At 43.8% G+C, this 26611-nt stretch overlaps 1 protein-coding gene across 1 annotated transcript; it reads right to left on the bottom strand.

The window, feature by feature from the left end:
• Positions 1 to 9985: 9985 nt before the first annotated feature.
• Positions 9986 to 26160, bottom strand: NLRP3 (NLR family pyrin domain containing 3). The gene is made up of 7 exons (XM_048487742.1): positions 26137 to 26160; positions 24161 to 24438; positions 20475 to 20495; positions 17752 to 19468; positions 15063 to 15149; positions 12214 to 12381; positions 9986 to 10657 (listed from the first exon to the last, which is right to left on the bottom strand). The coding sequence occupies exons 2-7, from the start codon at positions 24426 to 24428 to the stop codon at positions 10561 to 10563; spliced, it is 2358 nt and encodes a 785-aa protein (XP_048343699.1). The 5' UTR covers positions 24429 to 24438; positions 26137 to 26160; the 3' UTR covers positions 9986 to 10560.
• Between the last annotated feature and the right edge of the window lie 451 nt (positions 26161 to 26611).

Here is a 26611-nt window from a genome sequence, read left to right as displayed (position 1 = left end):
GTTATGGAACCAACCGGGGAGAGGTGATCCTAGATCTAATTCTATGTGGGACCCAGGACCTGGTGCAGGAAGTCAGTGTTGTTGAGCCATTAGGAACAGCGACCACAATGCTGTCAGATTCAGTATCTCAGCATGTGAGAACAAGTGGCAACTACTAATGTAGTTACATTAAGCCTTCAGAAAGGGAAATTTCTCAAAAGATGAGGGGATAGTGCGTAGAGGAAGCTGAAAGGGAAAATCAAGAGAGTCAAAACTGTCCAGGATGCTTGGTGGTTATTTAAAAACACAGTAATAAAAGCTCAGCTGGAATGTGTTCCACAGGTTAGAAAAGGCAGCACCCAGTCAAAAAAGAAAGCCACCATGGTTAACAAGAGAGAGGTTGAGAGAATTATCAGAAAAAAAAAATGTCTTTTAGAAAATGGAAGTCCAGTTTGGCTGATGAAGAATATGAGAGGGAACACAAATGGTGGCAAAAGAGAAGCAAGTTAGCTGTAAGGGAGGCAAAAAAGGATTATGAGGAGCATGGCTGCGAACATCAAGACCAGCAACAAACAGTTCTTCAAGTACATCAAAAGCAGGAAGCCAGCAAAGGGAAGCCCGGTGAGCCCGGATTAGATGACAAAAGGAACAAAGGGTGTGCTAAAAGATGACAGGGAGATTGCAGAGAAGCTGAATGAATTCTTTGCATCTGTCTTCACCCAAGAGGAGGTGAGGAACATTCCTGCACCTGAACCAAGCTTCTTAGGAGGCGAATCAGGAACTAGCGAAGATAGTGGTAGACAAGGAAGAAGTTCTGGCAGCCATTGATAAACTAAATGTTACCAAATCCCCTGGCCCAGATTGCATTCACCCAAGAGTTCTTAAAGAGCTCAAGCATGAAATTGCTGATCTTCTCACTTTAATATGCAACTTATCCCTGGAATCAGGCTCCATCCCTGAAGACTGGAAGATGGCCAATGTCACACCAATCTTTAAGAAAGGATCTAGGGGGGACCCGAAATTACAGGCCAGTCAGTTTGACATCTGTTCCTGGTAGAATTAGTAGAATCTATCATTAAAGATAAAATTATAAAACATGTAGAAAAGCAAGACCTGCTGAGAAAGAGTCAGCATGGCTTTTGCAGAGGCAAATCCTGTCTTACAAACTTACTAGAGTTCTTTGAGGGGTGTAAACAGGCATGTGGACAGAGGTGAACCGGTGGACATTGTCTACTTGGATTTCCAAAGGCTTTTGACAAAGTTCCCTCACCTGAGACTGTTGAGAAAACTCAGCAATGAAGGAATAAGAGGGAAGTCCTCCTATGGATTAAAACTGGTTGAGAAACAGGAAACAAAGAGTGGGTGTAAATGGGAGGATTCTCACAATGGAGAGATGTAGGGAGTGGTGTCCCCCAGGATCCGTTTTGGGACCAGTGCTCTTTAACCTATTCATAAATGACCTGGAAGTAGGGGTGGAGTAGCGTGGTGGCCAAGTTTGCAGATGATACCAAATTATGTAGGGTGGTGAGGAACCACAAAGGATTGCTTGAAAGAGCTCCAATCGGACCTTGATAAATTAAGGTGAGTGGGCTCCAGAAATGGCAAATGCAGTTCAATGTAGCAAAATGTAAAGAGTGATGCACATAGGGGCAAAAAATCCAAACTTTCACATACAGCTACAGGGGTCAGTGCTATCAGTCACAGACCAGGAAAGGGATTTAGGCGTCTTAGTTGATAGTTCCATGGGAATGTCAACTCAATGCATGGCAGCTGAAAAAAAGCCAAACCCAATGCTGGGGATCATTAGAAAAGAACTGAGAATAAAACTGCAAAGATTGTCATGCCCTTATATAAAGCAGTGAGATGCGACCGCACTTAAGGTACTGTGTCCAGTTCTGGTCAGCCGCATCTCAAAAGGATATTGAGGAGATAGAAAAAAAAGTGCAGAGAAGGGCAACAAGGATGATTGAGGGACTGGAGCACCTTCCTATGAGGAGAGGCACAGCGTTTGGGACTCTTTAGTTCGGAGAGGAGGCTGGCTGAGGGGGATATGATTGAAGTCTACAAAAATTATGCATGGGGTAGAAAATGTGTTGACAGAGAGAAATTTTTCTCTCTTTCTCACAATACTAGAACCAGGGGGCATTCATTGAAAATGCTGGAGGGAAGAATTAGGACTAATAAAAGGAAACACTTCTTCACGCAACGTGTGATTGGTGTTTGGAATATGCTGCCACAGGAGGTGGTGATGGCCACTAACCTGGATAGCTTTAAAAGGGGCTTGGACAGATTTATGGAAGAGAAGTCGATTTATGGCTACCAATCTTGATCCTCTTTGATCTGAGATTGCAAATGCCTTAACAGACCAGGTGATCGGGAGCAACAGCTGCAGAAGGCCATTGCGTTCACATCCTACATGTGAGCTCCCAAAGGCACCTGGTGGGCCACTGCGAGTAGCAGAGAGCTGGACTAGATGGACTTTGGTCTGATCCAGCTGGCTTGTTCTTATGTTCTTATGTTCTTATGAACACAGAAATGATCCTGTGATCCATGGGCAGGGAGGTGTGCTGGGGATTGGGTGTGGGGCTGGCAGAGTTCCTGTGCCCATGGATTAGAGGATCCATGGGCACAGAAAGCTCTGTCAGCGCCCCAGTCCCCAGCAAGCTTGCTGTGCCCATGGATCACAGGATCCAAAGGCACAAGAAGCTCTGCCAGTGTAGCCTCTTTCTGTGGGTTCTGTGGGGCAGTACTTGGAAGGAGTTGCAAAGAACTAAATTTAAAACAAAACAGTTTACTTCTCTTAACAAATAACACTTTTAAAACATTTAACATATAACATTTACACTTTACAGTCCTGTTAAGTTTGCATTTTCAAGTCCTTATATTTACAGTCTACTGATATTGCCAAGTCCAATTCTTCTTTGCTGGTGGTTGACTTTTGAAGACTTCAGAGGCTTGGTGAACAAGATTCAAGATGCCAGTGAATGTTCCTGGAAGCTCCCTCCTTCTGAACCCTGTGCTGTTCCGGAGCCAGCTTTGTACAACGCCAACTATGGCAGGACACCTTGGGGAGACACGTGGAGGGATCCTCTCCCACAAATTCTGCTTTCCTGAGTCCAGGGGGCATGGAGGAGGGTGAACACTTGCCTTATTTATCATCATGAGGAGCTCCTCTGATTCCGAGGCGGAGGGAGCTGGGGGCAATAGCCGCTTGTCCACTCCAAACCATATGGCTCTCATGATTGTGGGTAGGATTGATCTTCCTGTCTTCCAGGACAATCCTTTCAAGCTCCTCATAGAAGAATAGGGCTGTGGTCAGTTTTAGGTTTTGGGGTTTTGTTGCAATTTTGGGAATAATTTAGGACTGAGTAAATTAAATAAAAATAATAAGTTAGGGTTAGGGTTAAAGCAAGGGTAGGGGCTCAGATTTGCCTTAGTATTAAGTTGAGTTTTAGGGAGCAGTCCGAGAATAGCGCAATGGTCAGGTTCATCTTTCAGGTTTTTATAACTATTTTGGAAACAATTTATGACTGAATAAATTCAATAAAAATAAAAAGTTAGGGTTAGGGTTCAGGCAGGGGCAAGGGTTAAGGCTAAACCCCAAAACCTGAAACTCATCATAGCCCTATTCTCGGACTATGCCCTAGAACTCAATGTAACACTAAGGCAAGCCCGAGCCCCTGCCCTAACCCTAACTTATTATTTTTATTTCATTTATTCAGTCATAAATTGTTCCCAAAATTGTAACAAAAAATAAATTAAATAAAAATAATGGGTTAAAATTAGGGACAAGGCGAGGGCAGGGGCTCGGGCTTGCCTTAGTGTTATGTTGAGTTCTAGGGGAAAGTCTGAGAATAGGGCTATGGTAAGTTTTAAGTTTCGGGTTTTTATAACAATTTTGGGAACAATTTATGAATGAATAAATTCAATAAAAATAAAAAGTAAGGGTTAGGGTTCAGGCAGGGGCTAGCGTTAAGGCTAAACCCCAAAAGCTGAAACTGACCATAGTCCTATTCTTGGACGGTGCCCTAGAACTGAATGTAACACTAAGGCAAGCCCAAGCCCCTGCACTTGCATTAACCCTAACCCTAACTTATTATTTTTATTTAATTTATTCAGTCATAAATTGTCCCCAAAATTGTTTATAAACCCGAAACCTGAAACTGACAATAGCCCTATTCACGGACTGCACTCTAGAACTGAAGGTAACACTAAAGCAAACCCAAGCCCCTGCTCTTGCCTTAACCCTACACCTAACTTATTATTTTTATTTCATTTATTCTGTCATAAGTTGTTCCCAAAATTGTAACAAAAAAAATTAAGTAAAAATAGTGGGTAAGGGTTAGGGTTGAGGTAAGAGCAGGGGCTCAGGCTTGCCTTAGTGTTACATTGAGTTCTATGGCAGAGTCCCAGAACAGGGCTAGGGTCAGTTTTAGGTTTCGGGTTTTTGTTACAATTTTGGGATCAATTTAGGACTGAGTAAATTAAATAAAAATAATAAGTATGGGAAAGGGTTGAAGCAAGGGTAGGATCTCAGGCTTGCATTAGTGTTATGTTGAGTTCTAGAGCGTAGTCCGAGAATAGGTCAATGGTCAGTTTCATGTTTGGGGTTTTTATAACAATTTTGGGAACAATTTATGACTGAATAAATTCAATAATAATAAAAATTAGGGTTCAGGGAGGGGCAAGGGTTAAGGCTAAATCCCAAAACCTAAAACTTACCATAGTCCTATTCTCAGACTACGCCCTAGAATTCAACGTAACACTAAGTAAATCCCGAGCCCCTGCCCTGTCCTGCCTGCCCTGCCCTGCCCTTAACCCTAACCCTAACTTATTATTTCTATTTAATTTATTCTGTCATAAATTGTTTCCAAAATTGTAACAAAAAATAAATTAAATAAAAATAAGGGGTTAGGGTTAGGGTTAAGGCAAGGGCAGGGGCTCAGACTTGCCTTTGGGTTACGTTGAGTTCTAGGACAGAGTCCGAGAATAGGGCTATAGTGAGTTTTAAATTTTGGGTTTTTATAACAATTTTGGGAACAATTTATGACTGAATAAATTCAATAAAAATAAAAAGTTCAGGTTAGGGTTCAGCCAGGGGAAAGGGTTAAGGCTAAGCCCCAAAACCTGAAACTGACCACACCCCTATTCTTGGACTGCGACCTAGAATTCAACGTAACACTAAGGGAAACCCGAGCCCCTGCCCTTGCCTTAACCCTAACCCTAATTTATTATTTTTATTTAATTTATTCTGTCATAAATTGTTCCCAAAATTGTTATAAAAACCCGAAACCTGAAACTGACGATAGCCCTGTTAACGGACTGCACCCAAGAACTCAACATAAAACTAAGGCAAGCCCGAGCCCCTGCTCTTGCCTTAACCCTAACCCTAACTTATTATTTTATTTAATTTATTCTGTCATAAATTGTTCCCAAAATTGTAACAAAAAATAAATTAAATAAAAATAAGGGGTTAGGGTTAAGGCAAGGGGTTAAGGTTAAACCCCAAAACCTGAAACTGACGATAGCCCTATTAAGCAACGCGCCCAAGAACTGAACGTAACACTAAGGCAAGGCTGAGCCCTTGCTCTTGCCTTAACCCTAACCCTAACTTATTATTTATATTTTATTTATTCAGTCATAAATTGTTCCCAAAATTGTTATATAAACCCAAAACCTGAAACTAATGATTTCCATATTCTCGGACTGCACCCAAGAACTCAACATAACACTTATGCAAATCCGAACCCCTGCTCTTGCCTTAACCCTAACCCTAATTTATTATTTTTATTTAATTTATTCTGTCATAAATTGTTCCCAAAATTGTTATAAAAACCCGAAACCTGAAACTGACGATAGCCCTGTTAACGGACTGCACCCAAGAACTCAACATAAAACTAAGGTGTTCTCGAGGCCTGTTTTTTGTTTTAACCCTAACTCCTATCTTATTATTTTATTTAATTTATTCTGTCATAGGAATTGTTCCAAAATTGTAACAAAAAATAAATTAAATAAAAATAAGGGGTTAGGGTTAAGGCAAGAGAGGTTAGGATTAAACCCCAAAACCACAAATTGTGATAGCCCTATTAAACAGCCCAAAGAACTAGTAGTAACACTAAGGCAAGGCTGAGCCCTTGCTCTTGCCTTAACCCTAACCCTAACTTATTATTTATATTTTATTTATTCAGTCATAAATTGTTCCCAAAATTGTTATATAAACCCAAAACCTGAAACTAATGATTTCCATATTCTCGGACTGCACCCAAGAACTCAACATAACACTTATGCAAATCCGAACCCCTGCTGTTGCTTCAACCCTTACCCTAACTTACTATTTTTATTTAATTTATTCTGTCATAAATTGTTCCCAAAATTGTAACAAAAAATAAATTAAATAAAAATAAGGGGTTAGGGTTAAGGCAAGGGCAGGGGCTCTGGCTTACCTTAGGATTACTCTGAGTTCTAGGGCAGAGTCCGAGAATAAGGCTATGGTCAGTTTCAGGTTTTGGTTTTTTTTACAATTTTGGGAACAATTTATGACTGAATAAATTCAATAAAAATAAAAAGTTCAGGTTAGGGTTCAGCCAGGGGAAAGGGTTAAGGCTAAACCCCAAAACCTGAAACTCACCATAGCCCTATTCTCGGACTGCACCCTAGAACTCAATGCAACACTAAGGCAAGCCCGACACCCTGCCCTTGCCTTAACCCTAACTTATTATTTTTATTTCATTTATTCAGTCATAAATTGTTTCCAAATTGTAATAAAAACCAGAAACCTGAAACTGACGATAACCCCATTCACGGACTGCACCCTTGAACTGAACGCAACACTTAAGCAAACCCGAGCCCCTGCTCTTGCCTTAACCCTAACTTATTTTCATTGAATTTATTCTGTCATGAATTGTTCCCAAAATTGTAACAAAAAATAAGGGCTTGCCTTAGTGTTACATTGAGTTCTAGGGCGGAGTCTGAGAATAGGGCTATGGTCAGTTTTAGGTTTCAGGTTTTTGTTACAATTTTGGGAACAATTTATGACTGAATAAATTCAATAAAAATAAAAAGTTAGGGTTAGCATTCAGGCAGGGGCAAGTGTTAAGGCTAAACCCCATCCCCCACTGCTTCCAATGGGAGCTAATAGTCGATGGGGCTACCCTTTTGAGGGTCCATAACTTTGGACCCCCTGAACCAAACTTCACTAAAGCTGGGTTGTTTCATCAGGAGAGTCTCCTGAAGATAGCCTAAAATTTTGATACTGTTAGCTTAAACATTGTTCCCCTGAAATGCACCCTCAAATTTTTCCCAGGTTCTCCCTTTAAATCCACCCGCTTTGGAATGGATTTAAAGGGAGAATCTGGGCTCCCTAGATTAAAAAAAACATTGAAAGTATTGTTGAAGGCTTTCACAGCCAGGTTCAACTGGTTGTTGTGGGTTATATATATATAGACTTCTCTCTGTGATACACCTCTGAAGATGCCAGCCACAGATGCAGGTGAAACATTAGGAACAAGATGACAACGAAAATCAGTCTGTGTATTTCACAATATACCTATTTTTATTCTTTTAGTCTCTAGGACTTTTGTACTTGGTTTGTCTGTGAGGTTTACCTTTTCCTGATTTTATTCCTGAAATGTTTTTTTCTGCCATTTAAGGCACCAAACACTGCTTCTGGAACCTCCTCTGAAGCAACCACAAATTTCTAAGGCTGAAGATATGATTGAAACTCAAGTGATTTACATGTTGATATGAATGCACCAGAATTAAGAACAAATTGTATGGGATAAGGTGAAAACCTACAATTACAATGTGTGAATTAGCTGCCTCGGAGAGAGCATACGAGATGGCCTTACATTTCCTGCTCTCCCTTGCTGTTGTTCTCCAAGGCAAAGGCTTATGTAGATGCCTTTCCCCTATCCTCCTAGGTTCCTTTAGAGATGTCAGTGTTTGAACATGGGAACTTATATATACACAGAGTGCACTCTATTGTTGAACAAAGAGATGTACTTGTATTAGGTGGTACTCATCTTGTCTTGGCACACAGACACCTGACAATTTGTTTTCCTAACTCACAAGTGTGAGTTATTGCACCTTCTATAGAATACTGTTGAGACACCACAAATTGATTTCTTAAGGCTACAGCTTAAGTCCAAAATGAGAATTCACATATTGGTTGCCTAGTCCTGTAATAAAATCATCTTCTCAAGCTGTTTGTGTCTTGTTAATCCCCTGAGCATATTCATCACATTCCTCAAGTCCATCTGCTCCTTTTGTTATGTAACATACTTGTTTTTAATTACGATCATCATCACTTAACAGTTTCTGGGAACCATATTTCCTGCATTAATACATAAATTGTCACATCTGCTTCTGCTTAGAAGCCATTCTCCATTTGGCACTTTCAGAACTCCAAAGACTTGCTAGGGAGGCATCATCCGTGCGCCAGGACAAGAATATCAAGGGCACATGAAGACGCATATTTAGCAATAGTTCCAAGACTACAAATTCCTTTCCCTTGAGGTCCATCCAGGCCTTGCTGTGCTCTGGAGGCAATGCAAAACGTTTTCAAGATGTGGGGGAAGTTTCCTTTTACAGATAAGTAATAAAAAAGACCCTAGCTGAAGTTGAGCACTTGTGAAGTATGGGCTCAATTATTCTGCTGGATCAAAGTGACAAAGGATTCAAGCCTAAGCATGTTTTCCTGGGTGTAAGTTCCACTGAATAACATGGGATTTTCTTCTGAGTACTTACTTAGGATTGTTCCCTTAAGTATTTACATTTTGCAGGAGTATGCCCAGTGACTTTAATTCTTTTAGTCAACTGCATGTTTTTATATCATTACTGTGAAATTTCACAACTTAGCTTATATAAAGATCCATACTGTGTTTTATTGACTGACCTGAACAACAGTACTGGCAGTATAAAAGTGGGCATGTTATCTTTATTGTTTGAATAAGCAACAGGCAGGGTGGGTAAAGCTGATTTCCCCCCCCGTACATTTGTTACTGCTGTTTGCCAGGTAACAATAAGTGAGTTCAGCTCAGCAATGTAATGAGGCGCAGGAAGCAGGCGTTCTTCAAAGCAAAAGGATTTTATTGCAAGTGGTGGTCATAGCTCGGTCAGGAGAATTGCCCCTTGCAACGCAGTGCAAGAACTTTTATTCCCAAAACCTCAAAGGGGGCAAAGGGGCAGGAAATGGGAGGTGAGGGGGGGCAAGTCCCTCACCCAAACACCAATCAAAATAAACAACACGCAAACAAGATACATTTACAACTTCTGAAAGAGATTACAAATCCACAAGCTGTCAAAGAAGAGTCTTCAACGAGACCTCGCTTTTTGGAGGTGCTAGAGCTTGGGAAGAAGCAGATAAAGTTCATTCAGAAAACTCCAGGTGGGCTCGCTACCGCACCCAGCTAAGTCCCTTATCAGATGGCTGTACTCCTTAGTAATACCCTGGGGCTCCCGCCCTGCATCGCTGTAACAAAGGAAAATTCAAACTGTCCAATGGTGGTCCCTGCATGTCTTCCAACAGCTTGGGGACCTTTGGGTGCTGGCAACAGATTCGATTTGCAAGTCCAAAGAAGGTCTTTGTCTTTGTCCAAGTGTCAGCTGGGCATTGATCTAAACTGCATTCCAGGGTCAACTTTCTTGTCCCTTAATATCAAATCTTTCTGGCCACTGCTTTGGCCATCAAACACAAATTTCAAAAATAACATTTCTAAACGTAAACATTAGGGAAACCTTAAGGAGATAAACACATGTATTTATACTTATGGGCAAGACTTTACAGATACTTATTGGCATGGCTTTCTTAAATCTAACAATAACAAAACCTTAAACTAGCTGAAGAACCTAACTAACATCCTAAACTGCAGACACATCATAAATTCAACTTAAAGGGTCTTTTATTACATCCTAGAAAGGCATAAGCAAGAGGGAAACCATATAGTATTGGCACAAACACACAAATGCGTTCTCTGTGAACCTTATGGAGGCTTCTGAACCACACAAGTCTCCGCGTCCGGGCATGGAGCCAGTGTAGCCTGGCAACCTGACTCAGGAAAATATTTTTTTTTATTTTCCTGGCGGTAACACTTTAACAATGCTCTATGTGCCTGCAATAGAAATAAAAGATTAAGAAATCCTATTAAATGAATAATGCTAGCTGTACAAACTTAATTAAGGAATTTTGAAGAATTTTGAATCTTTCTGGTGAAGTAGTTCTAACAAGTTGAAGTCAGATACATACACATACATAAATATGTATTTATTTATAGCCTGCTTTTCTCCCCTCCCCCCTGCTCCCCTTGGAGACCCAAATCAGCTTGTAGCACCATTCTCCCCTGTTCCATTTTGTCCCCATAACATTAAGCCTTTGAAGTAAGTTAGTCTGAGAATGGTTGGCCCACTGTCGGTCACCCAGTGAGCTCTCATGTAGCCTTTTACCTATGGTCCCTGCTTTTCAGAATGTCCAGGTTTTGCTGCTACCCGACTCCCTTCTGCAAAGGATGAACAACTCCACTGGATTCTACCAGTATAGGAACTTTGAGTGTCAAGGCTCCTTCTGAGTAGACTAAAGTGAATGCATCACAGCCACAACCAAAAAGGACGCTCCAGCTCAATTTTTTTCACTTGCTGTTTCAGACGTTTTTTTCCTAGGTCATCAAATCCATTTCCATTCAAACTAGAAGTGGGGAAAAAGAAAATAGGTAGATAAAAGCAAATTCCTGGATGGGACACTGCCATTATCGATAAACTACCATGCCGGCCTCAGTGTCCCTATTCTCTATGGCAATGAGTAGCACACAGAGAAAGATTCCATTGTTTTATGAAAAACAATTAAAACTGATTAAGTGAATATAGAATTTCCTTTAAAGAAATACATGGAGAGCAGGCAGGTGGGCCTAGCAAGAATGGAACTAGCTGACTTGTTATGTGACAAAAATTCCTATATAGACAGCACCTCCACCTAAGAAACAGTGTACAACAGCTCATTGCAAAATGTGCTCTTGAGTTAATCATACGCAACAATCTACTTGCAGGCTGCTTGCATGAAATTTCCTATATAAAACTCACTTCCGTGTAGGAAATCTGTTTTATATGAAAAACCTATAAGCAGAAGCAGGGAGGGGACTGGATGGATAAAACTGTTACTGTACATATCACAAAATATGAAAGCAGCATCACATCTAATCCTATCAGTAGATGCCTCTTTTAACTAATCAAATCTATACTTTTTGTATTCAGGAATAAAAAGCCATGAAATTGAAATACAAAAAATATATACATAATGCCATAAATTGTAAACAGTGGACATTTGTTTAAACTACTGAATCTCATGGCAATAAACATGGAAGTAGGGCTCAGTCATTTCCCAATCACTCTGCTTCCATTTGTCACATAGGAAAAATTGGCCATTTATATGCCCTTGCCCACACTATGCACATATTTTGCACAAAGAGCTCTTTTCCTTCCCATGTTCCCAGTCCTCTCCCAAATCCTTCTACTCACCACTCTTATTGTCCCTTTAAGAGATGGTCCTGATTTTGACCCACACAATGTTTGCGACATTGTTTGGAGATGCTGTGGACAAGCTATTATCTCCCCCCACTGTATCCTCTATCACTGAATTTAGTGAGTCTTCTACTGGCTAGAAGCAAAACTGGTTGGTGATGTCTGCAGAACAATCTGTCTCTAGATAAGACCTAGTGCCGAGCAGAATAAAAGAGGCTGCACAACAAACTGTTTACTGCAGAAATACTGCGCTGGATAAGATGTTCTTATGACAATGTGATTTCTGCGTCTTTGCAAGATGTCCACTAATTGGTTTTATTCCTGAATATTTACATTTGTAATGATGACTTACCTCCTACTTTAATATTTACCTTTGTGCCAGGAAGAGGATTTATGATATCTGGGAATACATGCAAGCTTGTTATTTTAGTCTGTGTAAATATGTTTGAAAGGCAGTTAAAAACCTCCGAATAAATTAATCTTTCTAAATAAATGCTTGAAGAATCTGCTGCTGATCTTTTTTTACTGGCCAAGCTGTGAGGTTTGTTTTGTTCAGATAAAGCTTGCTTGTGACGTCTCACTATTCTCTCAAATTGGCAATAAATATCACAGAAAGAGGGTTCAGTTCCTAGTCATCTTGGTTTTATGAGCATCTCCAGTGGAACAATAGTCTCCATTTTCTTTAAGGCAAGGTAACTTCTCATTCCCACCCTTTCCAGTACTCACTATAAAACAGACAGGCTTGTGCAAGTCTTCAGGAGGTGTAAGATGAACGGCACAGATGCCTCTGAGAAGGAGTTATCATTAAGGTTTAGACTGATGAGTGTTTTGCTAGTGCTAAGAGTCGCAAAAAGTTCTTGGGCACAGGCATGCGTGAGGAAGTTTTCATCAAGACTGTCAATGACAAAAAGAAAAAGAAACACTAGCATGCAGGTCATGGAACTAGGTCTAAGCACTTTCATCTTTTCTTCAATGTCATGGTGACAACACAATCAAATGACAGTACAGAGCTCTACTTCTGTAGAATCTGCTCCCAGCCCAATCCATAGCCTTTGGGATATGTTTCATCTACAACATGACTCAGTTTTGTAGGTCCATTAATGCTGAGTGACACTGATTATACAGAAGGGTTCTTGGACACTTACCACAGACACAGACCACTGCCACATTGGGCACTGATTGCTTCATTACTATAATGCACAGAAGTAACAAAAGTGGGTTGATGGTACCATCAATACCTTCAGAAAATTGCCATGCAATTGATGACCACTTTCAAGTCAACAGGTTACTGAGAGACCATTTTCTGGCATGTGACATCCTAACAGAGACATTGTGCTCCTTTCTGTTACAGGTTCAAACTATGGTCAGAATCCACAACGAAAAAAATTACTGGAAACTCTCTAAACTGGATTCTTTTCACCAGAATCTTGGGAGGAAAATGAAGTGAGACAGTCTTTAGAAAAATAGCCCATTCCCACTACAAATTATTATAACTCCACCCTCAAGGATGATCTCCTTTAGGACGTCCCCTGTCCCGCTGATTACTGGACTGGAGTGTTTAGGCCTCCATTGGGACTCCCCGGAGAGACTGGATGTTCTGCTGGTGTACTGGTTGCCTAGCGCGCCAGCAGACAGCCTGTCTTGGCTCCTGGAAGTTGTCTCTGAGTGGGCATTGTTGTACCCTAACCTATTAGTGTCCATTTGACCTCCTCTTCTGTATCCGTTGATCTAGTGACAACCATGGCGACATTGGGCCTCTCACTGGTAAATACTGGGAGTTCCACACATCAACAAGGTCACACTCTGGACCTGATTTTCACAGCAGGTGTGCATGTCAGCTTATCCTCTATTGACAGAGTGAGGTCTGACCACTACATCCTAAAGGCCCAGATTGATGCTGCTGCACACCCTGTTTAGCCAAAGAATGTGTTTTGGCCCACCCGCAGAGACTAATGGACCCAGAGCGGTTCCAGGACACTCTGCAAGAGACCTTACCCACTGGTGACACCCTTGATGAGCTGGTAGAGGGCTGGGATACAAGGCTCTGAAGCCATTAAGGCTGTCGCTCCAAGGCGCCCTCTCCGCACCCACACCAGACCAGCTCCTTGGTGTACTGAGGAGCTGCAACAAATGAAACAGGAGCTGAGATGACTGGAGCGATTGTGGTGGTGGGTTTTTGATGAAGGATCAAGACACTCGTATCGAGTGTTTATGAGATCATTCGAGGGAGCTGTGAAGGAAGCGAAGAGGATATATTGCCCCATCAGGTCCCTCCGATCCTCGGAGGAGAACCTATTGGAGGCCTCCGGCTCAAAACACATCTGGCTGTCCTCCAGCAGCCGGCCTCCGCCATAAAAGGCCTGGCCCCCCTCTGGTGAAAGGCTCCCTAGAGAGTCCAGGGCCCTACAGGACTTGCAAAGCTTCCGTAAGGCCTGTAAAGTGGACCTGTTCTGCCAGGCATTTGGCCAGCCGGGTTGACTGTAAAATCATTACATCTAGGCCTCCTGTGAGCACAGTAGGGAGTGGGGGGTGGGGTTTTTATCGCCATCCACTGCTGTATAGTTCCTAATTATAGTATTTATTCTTTTTTTGTTTTAATTGTTAATAGGATTGAATGTGAATTATATATTATAAAATATTGTATTTTATGTTATTCACTGCCCTGAGCCCTTCAGGGGAGGGCGATCTAAAAATAGAAAGGAAGGAAGGAAGGAAGGAAGGAAGGAAGGAAGGAAGGAAGGAAGGAAGGAAGGAAGGAAGGAAGGAAGGAAGGAAGGAAGGAAGGAAGGAAGGAAGGAAGGAAGGAAGGAAGGAAGGAAGGAAGGAAGGAAGGAAGGAAGGAAGGAAGGAAGGAAGGAAGGAAGGAAGGAAGGAAGGAAGGAAGGAAGGAAGGAAGGAAGGAAGGAAGGAAGGAAGGAAGGGTGGGTGGGTGGGTGGGTGGATGGATGGATGGATGGATGGATGGATGGAGCAAGTGTCTCACATTTCCAAAGCAAGAATGGACTCAGCGGACAAAAAAAAATAGCGAGTCTGGACTCCAGTTAGTTGACTGGGAAGCTTGAAGATCCACCCAATAAATCAGCATGATCAGTGTCAAAGGCCCTTCATGAATTACTACCATAGATTCCAGAAGGAATGGCAGGAGAGTGTAATGTATATGTATCAAGCTGCAAGCCAAAGACTGCCCCCCGCCCTTACTGAAGGGAAAGGCTGGAGCTGTTACTGAGGCCTGCACCTAGCTATAAGGCCTCATATGAGATCTGTACCTTAAGGGAAATAATCCTCTGTCTTGGAACTGACCCCGGTTCTGATGATCCTGCTGTCACTCCACCCATCTCTGCTGCACCCTATACATCTTGCCACCTGCTCTCAGCATCAGCACCCAACTACTTCTTTCTGCTGACCACTGCCTAACACTGGTTTCTCTTTTGCTGCCAGTTCTTCCAATTCACACTCAGTGCTCCTGGATGTCTAGCAAGCCTACTCAAGAACAATGCAGCTATCGAAAAATCTGAACATGAAGACTGGGAAGGCTACACGTGAAGTTCTAAAATCTCTGCTCCAATGTTACTCACTTCAGGGTATTCACACTACAATCTAATTCCTTCAGAATGGTGCAGAGAACATGCACGCCTGAATTTCCAAGTCTGTTGCTTCCAAGTCTGTGGAGGGAAGAAAAAAGAGTCTCAGAGGCATATTCAAAACTTCCAACAAATATATGAAGTTGCAGTCTACATGGCTGGTTGTTGTATTGCAATTAATTAGCAGAATAAATAATATGGCAGAGATCCGAATGAGTTTTTTGGCAGAATTTTACTAGATAATGAATTTACACTAACTATAGGAACAGCACACTCTATTTATGCAAGTGCTCAGTCTGGGTGCCTGTGCAGTCTATCTGTGCCTGTGTGTCTGCCTCTCCTCTTTTTCTGAAAGAAGATCGAGAGATCTTTCCAAAAGATCATATGATTGGAGGCATGCAACTTCAACTGTTAACTCTTGCTTCACTGAATGAAGCAGGAACTTATAAAATCTTAACACTGGTCCTGCCATTTCAAGAAGAAACCTCAGATTCTATGACGGCCTCAAGTTTTCTTTTAAAAAAATAAATTTCTAGTAAAAATGGATGTGAAAAAGCTTGAAAAGATGTGGTTATTGATAGTTTAAATATACTTTCTAGTACTTAAGATGGAAATCCTGCATTTTGCACGCTTTGGCTGTTTCCACACGGGCGGTACACTTCGCCCCAGGGACGCCAAAATGGGGAGGAGTTCGCACATGCTTGTGCCACCTAAGCAGCACGAAATTCCACTTTTGAACCTTGCTCCATGAGCGAGGTTTTTCAAAAGTGGAGCCTTCCACCCGCTGCCGTGTGAACGGCAGCAGGTGGAAGGCGGCGTTTCCCTCTAACTTTCCCCAACCGGCTTACCTGCTCCTGCTGGTTCCTGTCACGTTGCTTTGGGGAGGCCAGGGGACACATCTCCTGGCCTCCGTCTCCAGAGCCATTGCTCTGGCCAGGGGGGCATGTCCCCTGGCCTCCCCAAAAAGACAGGAGCCAGCAGGAGCGGGTAAGTCGGTCAGGGACGGAGCAGCCTGTGCAAAGCCTATGCGAATGGTCTCGGGGGGGGTGCATTGGCATAGTTTATGTTGATGCACCCCCGCTCGCTGGCTATGCGGAAAGGGCCTTTGTTATCATCCTTTTGGCCTCTCCACACTTATTGCTTCCATATGTGCATTCCTTCCTGAATTTTGCAAAAATTCCAGAATTTGCAGTTCCAGAATTTGGCAAAAACTCACAACATTTAATGTATATTTTTGGTTTTTTAAAAAATTCTGATTGACTGCACTGAACTTTCTAAATGCAGGTTTTTGTGTTCTGAGCAAACCTACATCCAATACATAGATGAAAACTCCTACTGATCAGATCAAAATGAGATTTTTATGAGGAAGATTAGTACCCATTAAGCAAATGCACTTTATTTTCTTATCTCAAGTTTCCCATCCAAAAAGAGGATCAAGATCTAGAACATGTTAAATGATCAAATCAACCTTTTCCCCCAGGTGTAGGATGCAACCAGTAACATATATCACAGTTTAAATCATGACTATATGTTTGATTTAGCAGGTCTAGTATTTCCTGGCATCCATAACACACTATTCCACGCAGGAGAATAAGGAGATTGCATAGAAATTTGCACGAAGTCTACAACAAATGAGCTATTAATATTCAGCTTTGTGACACCTACCAAATTTTGGCCAGCCTATTTCTCATCTGGTCTATTTTGTGTGAAGTCCACTTTAGCTCTGGGGTGCCTGCCATTCAAACAGGAAATTCTCAGGCAAAACTTTTCTTCTACAGGTAGACAAACCATCTATTAAGAAAGTTATGTTCTGACACGAGGGAACCTTGTACCATTTATCAGTTTTAGATCACTGGGTAGCATGGGCTCTTCTTATATTCCTTTCAGCTTTATAAGGGAATCTAGCATTCTCAGTTCCTAACAAAGAGGTAAATTTGAGGAATGTCTCTGCCAGCTATGTAATATCTATGGTGAACTTCTGTTTCCCTTCCTGTTTGCATGTATTAAAGCATGGGGTTAGCTGCTTTGAGCGTGAACTGAAGGGCAAGATCCACAGGACTCCTAGCCATTAGCTTGTCATCCATGGTCCAGAATGAGGCCTGCTCATGGATCCAGGACTAATCCAGGATGTGGCATATTATACCAAATTGCATTTTGGTATTTTGAAAGCCACTCTGGGTCTTTACTAAGGAGAAGAAAAACAGAACAAAAATTCCTAAATAAATAAATCATGTTACAGAGGAAGGAGAGCTTCATATCAATTCAGCCCTTTAAACCACCATTCTCTGCTGACATGCATAATGCAGTAATATCAATGAACAGGGAATCATAGAGTTGGACGAGACCCCAAGGGCCATCAATTCTAACCCCCTGCAATGCAGGAACGCATAATCAAAGCACTCCTGACATCCAGCCTCTCTTTAAAAACCTCAAAAGCAGGAGACTCCACCACACTCCGAGGTAGCGCAATTCTAATGATGAACAGCCCTTACTGTCAGGAAGTTTTTCCTGATGTTTAGGTGGAATCTCTTTTCCTTCACCTTGAACCCATTACTCCTAGTCTCTGGAGCAGCAGAAAACAAGGGGTAGCAATAAAAAAAATTAGGTCATGATATAGTCCTTCTGCACACATTTCACAATCTTTTATTTATGCCTACAACAATAATAGGATGAAGTCACTTACTCTAAAACTGTACAGTTTTTTATTCCTGGGGCCAAAGCTTTTATATGATGAGATTTCAGCCTGCAAAAAGTTAGATCAATGGAGTGATCTTGGATTGTGCTGTGCTGTAAACAGAATGCCAGAACCCTGCAGTCCAACACTGAGAGCGTCTTGAAAGAAATGTCAATAGTCTGGAAACGATGCATCACGCGCCTTGCAAATTCTGCTTCCTGGCTCTCAAACAGACAGTGGAAAAAATTCAACAGGTCATAACCTGCTCTAGGAGGATCCTCAGCAGCCACTTCTTCTGCTCTCTGCAATAACAGTGGCTTGACAAGGTCAGATGTCTTACACTGCAAGGCTTCCTCCAGGAAGGCTCGAACCTTATCACTGCTCAGGCCAAATATGAAACGTACAGTTAAGGTCAGGTGTTCATTGCCTAGCTTTTCACATACATCTAAGAGGTTCTTCAGGTCCATCTCATTATCACCTGGGGCTCCCTTTTTCTCATCTGTCAGAATATAAAACAAGGCAGCACAAAACTCCTGAAAGCAGAGGTGGAGAAAACTGTAGAGGCTGTGGAGGCCAATCCCCCTGTGGAATGTTCTTCTGTCAAGAAACAGGCCTTTAAGATCAGACACAGCCAAATCATGTTTCTTGAGGTCATCTTCTTCAAAGAGGATTTTCTGTTCTAGAATGCCTACTCGTGCTAAGGAACAAAGATTCCTGAATTCGTCTAGAAGGGACTTCTTCATTTTCTTGGAATCGTGCTTAAGGAGACTACGAGAAAAGTGCACAAAGACCTTGGTTGTGGTATCCAAAGTGTCTGCAATCTTATCCTCAGTTTCCAGTTCCACTTTAATGACAGAACAGATGATGCAACATACCATAGGTACAAAGCAGATGGTGGACACTGCAGTGGTATTTTCAATAAATTGCAGTGCCGTGTTGGCTTTCCCCTCATCTTCAAAGAATTTGAAAAAATAGTCACGGCGACCCTTTTCAGAAAATCCAAGGATCTCAGCGAATCTGGGGAACTTCACATATCTTTGTAGTCTCTCTGCAGCACCAGGCCTTGTGGTGATTAATAGATAGGATTTGGGCAACAGTTTCTTCCTCAGCAGGTTGCTCAGAATATCTTCCATGGACATCTTTGAACAAGGATTGGAACAGAACTTATCATCTTCAGGCTGTAAGGAGAAACAAAGCTCATCGAAGCCATCAATGATAAAAAGTAGTTTTTCAGGGAAGGCTAAGATCTCTTTCACTGGGGCAAACATGTCCTGACATTGTTCTACAACAAGGTCAGCCAGACTTTTGGCTTCTTCAGTTAGGCCCAGTTCTCGGCAGCGAATGCAGAATACATAGTCAAACATGCCCTGGTAGAGCTCCCCCACAGCCCAGTCCAGCATGATCTTTTGCACGGTCATGGATTTGCCAATCCCTGCAGGTCCCTGGAGCACCACTGTTCTTGGGGTTACTCCAGATTCATCAGGTTCAAAAAGGTTTTCAATGGCAGTTGATGAATAATCAGAAGTGGTTTTTTCCAGGATCTCCAGGTGCCTCCGGCCAGTCGCACATAACTCATGCTCCCTCTGCTGCTGAGGCCGATGGTTCCTGATAATAAGCAGCCCAATGTACCGTGCATTTAAAGGGCTGCTCTCACCAAGCAAACTATTCCTGTCCTCTATTAGCTGGTAGTTTTCCACCACAGTCTCTGCATACTTCGGTTTGTAACCTAGTGCAAAGCAAAAAGAAGAGACTCATCATTTTGTGATATTATTGTAACGCAGTAGCTTCATGCAAAAGGTCATCACTTCCCTACGGTTCTTCCTCTATTTAGCCTTTTGCTCAGAACAATCAACTTCTATATTTACAAGCTTACTCCAAAGCAGACACAGTGGTTGCTTGCACTGTAACTGAAGTGACTGGGTAGATATGGGAAACAACAAGGCTAGCATTTGTCTCTTCTGCTTCTCCTTCCTTATACAACCCACCACTTCTCAGCATATTTGGGTGCATGTTCCTACAGAGCCTACATCACAGTCAGTTTCCGCTCAGCAGCACTAGCAGAGCCCTTCCATTAAAAGGGAGTTTATACCCGCCCCAAAAAATCTTGCTGGTCTCTGTGGTGCTACTGGACCATCCTAAGCAGAGTTATACTCTTCAAAGTCCACTAGTCCGCTATTATTTCTGATATCATGTTTATCCCAAGAAAAACGAACCAAACACTCCAGCTTTAACAATGAAGTCCTAAGTAGCCTATTCAGTAGTACTCCCATGTAAGTGTGCACTTGGCCCAGGTTGGTTCAATCTCGTCAGATCTCAGAAGCTAAGCAAGGTTAGTACTTTGATGGGAGACCACCAAGGAAGTCCAGGATCACTATGCAGAGGAAGGCAATAGGAACCCACTGCTGTTTGTCTCTGGTCTTGAAAGCCCTACAGGGTCACCATAAATTGGGTTCAATTTGATGGCAATTTTCACTATCACCAAGTGTACACAAGACTGCAAGTTTTGCACTGGGACAGCAGAATTCTACAAACCAAGGGAGTGATGTGCATTCTTTCCTGATGCAAACTTTGTTCATTGTCATCCTCTGTTTCTCTTCTCAAAAATGTTGCACAGCTTATTGAGCCCTGAGACTCTTCTTGCCTCTATGGCTGACTGCAGTGTAATATGAGAAGATGTCCACTTATTTAAATTCTAGACAAACAATTGTAAAGGCAATTAAGTGCTCACCTACCTTGAACTTGCTTCCCAAACACTGAAAAATAAATGAAATGATCGGTAAGGCATTCTTGTATTGTCAAAGGAAAATTCTTAACTCTAATGGGCAAACTGAATATAATATAACATGTGGAGGACCTGCTAGGGCCGTTGTGGGCCACCTCGCTACTCTACGCCGGCAAGAGTTCTTGGCGTGGGCGCAAGGAAGGCCGCTCGCGACGCTAGTGCTGCGAGCAGTTGCCGAGAATTCTGCAGGAGAGGCGGCTCCGTGCGGAGCCGCCTCTCCTGCGGAGGCCTCTGCTTGGCCTTCCCGCTCCTCCGTCCGACTCACGATGTCCTCGTCGTTGCCTGCTGGCTGTCTAAGCCCCGCCCACGCTGCCCTCCGACCCCTGGAGGTCGGAGGACAGTGTGGGCGGGGCTGCGACGGCCAGCAGGCTGGCTAACGAGGGACATTCTGCGAGTCGGACGGAGGAGGGAGACAGCTGCTTCCCCAACAACAACCCTTTGTGCGGGGGTTGTTTAGGGCTGCCTGACGCCGCCCTGGGGGGAGGGAAGCGGAGTCAGGCTGTAGCAGCGGAGTCAGGTCACGGCTGCTGCGTTGCAGCAGCGGCGCTTCGTTAATATGGGCCTGGGGGCTGCATTTTTACCTTGCGTCAAGCCGTCGTTTATGGGCCGCGGCGAAACTGCCTAGGACTTGCTGGGAGCAGAGCATCCCATCCCATCCACTGTTTCCTCCTTCCTTCCCTAAAAATTCATTAGCCTCTCATCTTTTCTTATATCTTCTCTCCTTCCCAGCCAAAAGCCAACATACCTTGATCTGCCCTCAATGCATTCTGGATCGTCAGGTTTTCTTCCCCTTCACAGCCTCTACCCAGGAAAACTATGGTTAAGTTATGTAGCGTCAGTTGCCAGACTTTGCCCAGTTGCTTGTTTCTGGCCATTGGGCTCAGAGTCCTATGGTGGGGACCTCATTTTGCCCATCTCGCCCTCACCATACCATTTCTTTTTTCTCTCCTCCTGGCAACATTCATTGTTTCACCTTTCCCTGCTTTCTTCTCCTTCCCACCCACCAACTAACCAATCTTTTATCTACCCCCATCTTCAGGCTGTATGCATTATTTATTTACTTCATTGATGTCCCACCTTTTTTCACAATGGTATCCCAAATCAGCTTACATAATTTTCCCTCCTCCATTTTATACATGTAACAACCCCGTGAGGCAGATTAGATTGAGAATTTGTGACTGCTCAAAGGTCAACCAGTAACCACCCAGGACAGAAAACGAATTCAAACCTGCGTCTCCTGGATTCTCGCCTGAAACTCTAACCCCCACACAACACTGGCTTTTGAATAGTACCAAATAACTAGTGTTGGGTGAGGCATGCAAGGCACATGGTATCAAGTCAACTAACTGATGGTTGCTCCATGGAGTCCTCCTTCAAAGACAGAAACAACCCTGAAAAATGTTCCACCCCCTCCTCCTGCCTTTTACTGACAATCATAGTTGAAAATACTGTTGTGGTTTCTTAGCAACCCCCAGTGAGAATGAATTCATTTTTTGGAGATACAGGCACTGCTTCTATTATATGGGAGGTCTATTTGTGGGCTTTAAAAAAGATTTTAATGCAAATCTGGAGCTTTTTCATGTTTGTAGAAAGATTTGTCTTGTCTGCTCATAGCCCAAAATTCTAAATTTAAATATCCAAAAATCTGGCCATACTGGGAATTAGTTATATTGATCCCGATCAAGAATTCCAACTCCTTTGCTAAAAATCTGCATTACTATCATCTTTTGAAAGACTTTATATTAAATCCAACCTGGAGCAAAAGTCCATTCCATGTTGTAGGGGTGAGCCCGCGAACCCCGCAGAACCGTAGAAAGAGCGCCTGGCATGCCGGTGCCGGCTACGGCCTTCCGGGCGCACACGCTCCCCCAACCCCCGTTCCCCCCGTGAGTCACGGGTCATGAACTACCCGGCTCACGATCACCAGGTGTCCCATACAAAGGGACAAAAGGGCCCTTGCCCTCAGGTGAGGATTAGACCCAGACAGGATGCTTCCTCCCGCACGTAGCAGCCCGATGAGATCATGCATCACATTATGATCTCCCGCTCTCCCGCTCTCCCGCCTGCCCGACCCCCTTACACACCCCCATTGAAACCCTAATAAAAGGTGTGAGGGGCGAGCGCACGGCAGAGTTGCCAGGATCACAGGATCCCGCACTTCCTGCTGCTGGCCCTCTCCACCAGATGAAATCTCCGCGTCTCGTCTCTTCATTGGGGCCTCGTGGGTAAGACTACACATGTTATCATAGAGTTGGAAGGGGCCACAAGGGCCATCTAGTCCAACCTCTTGAAATGCAGAAACACATAATCAAAGCACACCCAACAGATGGCCATCCTGCCCTCTGTTTAAAAACCTCCAAAGAAGGGGACTCCACCATACTCCGAGGCTGTCAAACTGTCCTTACCATCAGGAAGTTCTTCCTAATGTTTCTATTCTATTCTATCCAATCCCACTGTTCTGTTCCACTGTCGAACAGCCCTTACCATCGGGAAGTTCTTCCCAATGTTTAGGTGGAATCTCTTTCCTCTGCAGTAGCAGAAAACAACTTTGCTCCCTCTTCAACATGACATCCATTCAAATATTTAAACATGGTTATCATGTCACCCCTCAACCTTCTCTTCCGCAGACTAAGCACACCCAGCTCCCTAAGGTCCTTTCCGCACGGGCCATTTACAGCGGCCCAGGGATGGCAAAAACGCCATCCCTGGGCAGCTGTTCGCACAGGAGGTGCTGCTGGGTTGCAGCAGCACCATCCTGGCCGCCCAGGAGTGGTGTGAAGCCGCTCCCAATAACCTCACTTGTTGAGCGAGGTTATCCAAAAACCGCACCGCTGGGAAGATGGCGCTTTCCCCGTCCCCTCCACTCACCTTGTCCTCCAGCATGCTCTGGAGGCCGTCACGGACCCACCCACTCTGCCCTCCAACCTCCAGGGGTCGAGGGCAGTGTGGGCGGGTCCCTGACAGCCTCTAGAGCAACACTGGAGGACGAGGTGAGTGGGGAGGACACAGAAGAGGCGGCTCCGTGCGAAGCCACCTCTTCTGCGCCGGCTTCTGAAGGGCTGCTCGCACGCTCCCATGCGAATGGCCCCCACCCCTCCACTGGCATAATTTCTGCCGGTGGAGAGGCGCCCTTTCTGCTGTGCAGAAAGGGCCTAAGTCTCTCCTCATAGGGCATGGATTCCAGACCTTTTACCATTTTGGTCACCCTCCTCTGGACATGCTCCAGCTTGTCAATATCCTTCTTGCAATGTGTCAAGTAGGTGTAGTTAAATTTATTTGTTACGGCTTACATCTCTAGTGATAAAACTAGCTTTATTGGAAGGCAGAGAGAGGAAGGAATCAGATGCATGGCTGAATGCTGCCAGGCTCTGGGATGACTGCAAGGAAAGACAAATTCTTCCCTCTCTCTCAGCAGCGGAGCCACCAGTTACTCAGAGTGGGAAAGAGATATCAATAACGTGTGTGTTCAGCTAAGTGAACACGGGATGCACAGATTAGTGATGAGGGAAGGAATGGAAAGAGTGCTAACAGGGTGAACAGATCTTTGGAATGAATAATTTCTAGCAAGACTAAATTTAAATCAAATTATGTATCATATCAGATATCACAGGGCTCATCACATGTGCAGATCCATACCCTCACTGAGTTTTGAGGCATTGTACTTGAGACCAATGTCCTCAAAGATGGTCACAATCAGGGCAACGGCCGTGTCCTCATAAAAGTCTACCAGGAGTTCCACCAGCTCCTCCCGTTTTGACTTCTCCAGCCGTCCAAGTGGAATATTCTTGCCTCCAGGAGCAGCAGTGGTACGCAGCTTGAATTTCAGCCTCTCAAACTCTTCTTGACCAAGGTCTTCCAGGGCATCCAGCAGGAGGTCCTGCACCATTGGTCCTCTGGATGCCATTGCAGCCAGACTGCAAACAAGAAAGTCATTTTGACTGCCAGAACAAATGATGTACTCTGTGTTGGTGATTCTTTCTGGTAAGAGATACCTTTGCACTGAGGCAAAACACAGTGAAGCTTACCCATGTGTGTAATGGCAACAAAAAGAATCTCAGAGCCAATTCATAGTTTCTAACTAATAAGAGGAGTCTTTATTAGTGAATTCCATTCCGGATAGAAAAGTGGAAAGGCAGGTTCTCTATTCTAATCTATCTAGCTGGATGGTGAGAAATGCTGTCTGCATCTCTCTGCACACATGGTGTAAGATGGAAGGTATGTGTAAGAATGGTGGAGAAAGAAGGAGAAGCAGGAAGGAGGTTCCCTGAAAACAGCAATCTATTCATCAAGGGCTAGTGTCAGAGCGGTAGAGAAAAAGTGCCCAGTGATTTGACCCCCTCTAGCTGTCTGAATCACTGAAGAGGAGACAGTGTAAAGTCAGAGCTGTAGCAAGAGGGAAAAGCGACCGGTGCACCAGTGTGTCCTCCGCCCTGGAATGCCCCCACCACACCCCAACAGGGGGCGCCCAGTGCGTCGCACACCCCTTCCCCCCACCAGCTACACCTCTGTGTAAAGTTGTTCACTTCCAGCACTCTGTCTATTGTGCAAGAACAGTTTTTTCATCTTCCGGCACAGAAGAAAGCTATTGCTTCATCCTTGGGATATGAACATTCTCAGTCCCAGAAAACTGCAGAAATACAACTTCAGTGAATAAAAAATGCCTGTATTTATCTAGGATGGAAAGGAAGTTCCTATTCCACCTTTACTTTCCCTTTCTTATCTTGAGAAAACTGCAAAGGCCCTCCCAGGCCCAAACCATTATGATCTGAGAGGTTCTTGAATGCTCCCTCACAAAATTCAGGAGTAAATGCATTTAATTGCTGGGTTTTTAACAGCATGTTGATTTCAACAAAGTTTGTGTTTAACGATTTTATCACACTTTACTTTGTAATCTGCCTGCAGCAGTTTCTGTAGAAAGGCAACATCCATTTTTCAAATAAATAACCCTTCTCCTTCCCCAATACCATCTAAACAGCGGCAAAAAGCCTGGTCTCCCTCTCTGGGCACTTTCGCACATGCAGAATAATGCACTTTCAATCTACTTTCAATGCACTTTGCAGCTGGATTTTACTGTGCGAAATAGCAAAATCCACTTGCAAACAATTGTGAAAGTGGATTGAAAGTACATTATTCTGCATATGCAAAAGTGCCCGCAGCCTCCTAGAACCCCCTGTGGATTCCCCTTCCAGTGCACAGCAGGTCAGGGTGCCTAGCTGGTTTGTAACGTCGGAAGTGGCCCAGAGGCATTCCAGTGAAAGCCTGTTCCATTTCCTGATTCACAGAAACAGCACTGCAGGGCGTCCCACTTTGTAAGGTTGCCAAGTCTGCATGGAGAAACACACACCAGATTTAGGGAGCGGAGCCTGGGACGGGGAGAGACCTCACTGTCACCGACATAGAATATGCCACAGAGTTCACCCTCTAAAGCAGCCATTTTCTCCAGGGAAACCAATTTCTGTGGCCTGCGGAGTGAGTTGCAATTCCGAGAGCTCTGCAGGCCGCACCTGGAGGCTGGCAATGCTGAGTCCCTTCCCTTCTAGACAGCTGCTCGTGCCTCTGCTCTGCCAAACTGGCCCAAGAGGGGAGTGATCGGGAACAAAAGCATTTCGTACCTTTCTGCAGCCAGTTGCGGAAGAAGAAACTGCAGCAGTCAACAGTGAAAGTGAAAGTAGCACAACCGGCCGGGAAGAGGAGCAGGGAGGGGGGCTGCTAGAATCAAACACAGGCTATGGACTTCGCCCCTACCCCCTTCTCTTCCGACACCGGGCAGGGCACACTCACACACACACACACACACACACACACACAAGTTTTAACTCCCTCATCCAGCATTTTACTGATTGAAAATTCTGGTTGTACTAAAATCTAGTGAGGATAAAAATCCAGCACTTTTCCCCTTCTCCCTGTGCTTGCCTACTTTTTATAACCAGTTTCCTTGACTGGAATTCTAGTCATGGATATTTAATCCAGATACTGGCCTTTGGGTAGGAACCCCATTCCCCTCTCCTTCTGCAGCCGCAGATGGCATCACAGGGTAAAGCTATTAAATTCATCCCCTAGGGGCATCATAATTCTCTCTCCTGCTGT

Source organism: Sphaerodactylus townsendi, linkage group LG03 (genome assembly GCF_021028975.2).
Source record: "Sphaerodactylus townsendi isolate TG3544 linkage group LG03, MPM_Stown_v2.3, whole genome shotgun sequence".
Classification (NCBI taxonomy): Eukaryota; Metazoa; Chordata; class Lepidosauria; order Squamata; family Sphaerodactylidae; genus Sphaerodactylus; species Sphaerodactylus townsendi.
Note: the sequence above shows the minus strand (reverse complement) of the source record. Positions and strands in the feature narration are given on the sequence as shown.

What these genes read in the sequence shown, in the direction of transcription:
- NLRP3 (XM_048487742.1), bottom strand. Translation starts at nt 24,428, where the DNA reads ATGGCATCCAGAGGACCAATGGTGCAGGACCTCCTGCTGGATGCCCTG. An exon ending in GTTTGGGAAGCAAGTTCAAG is followed by an intron (nt 19,469 to 20,474) that starts GTAGGTGAGCAC and finishes GCTTTGCACTAG; the next exon opens with GTTACAAACCGAAGTATGCA. An exon ending in ACAAGCCTGTCTGTTTTATA is followed by an intron (nt 10,658 to 12,213) that starts GTGAGTACTGGA and finishes CCCCACTTCTAG; the next exon opens with TTTGAATGGAAATGGATTTG.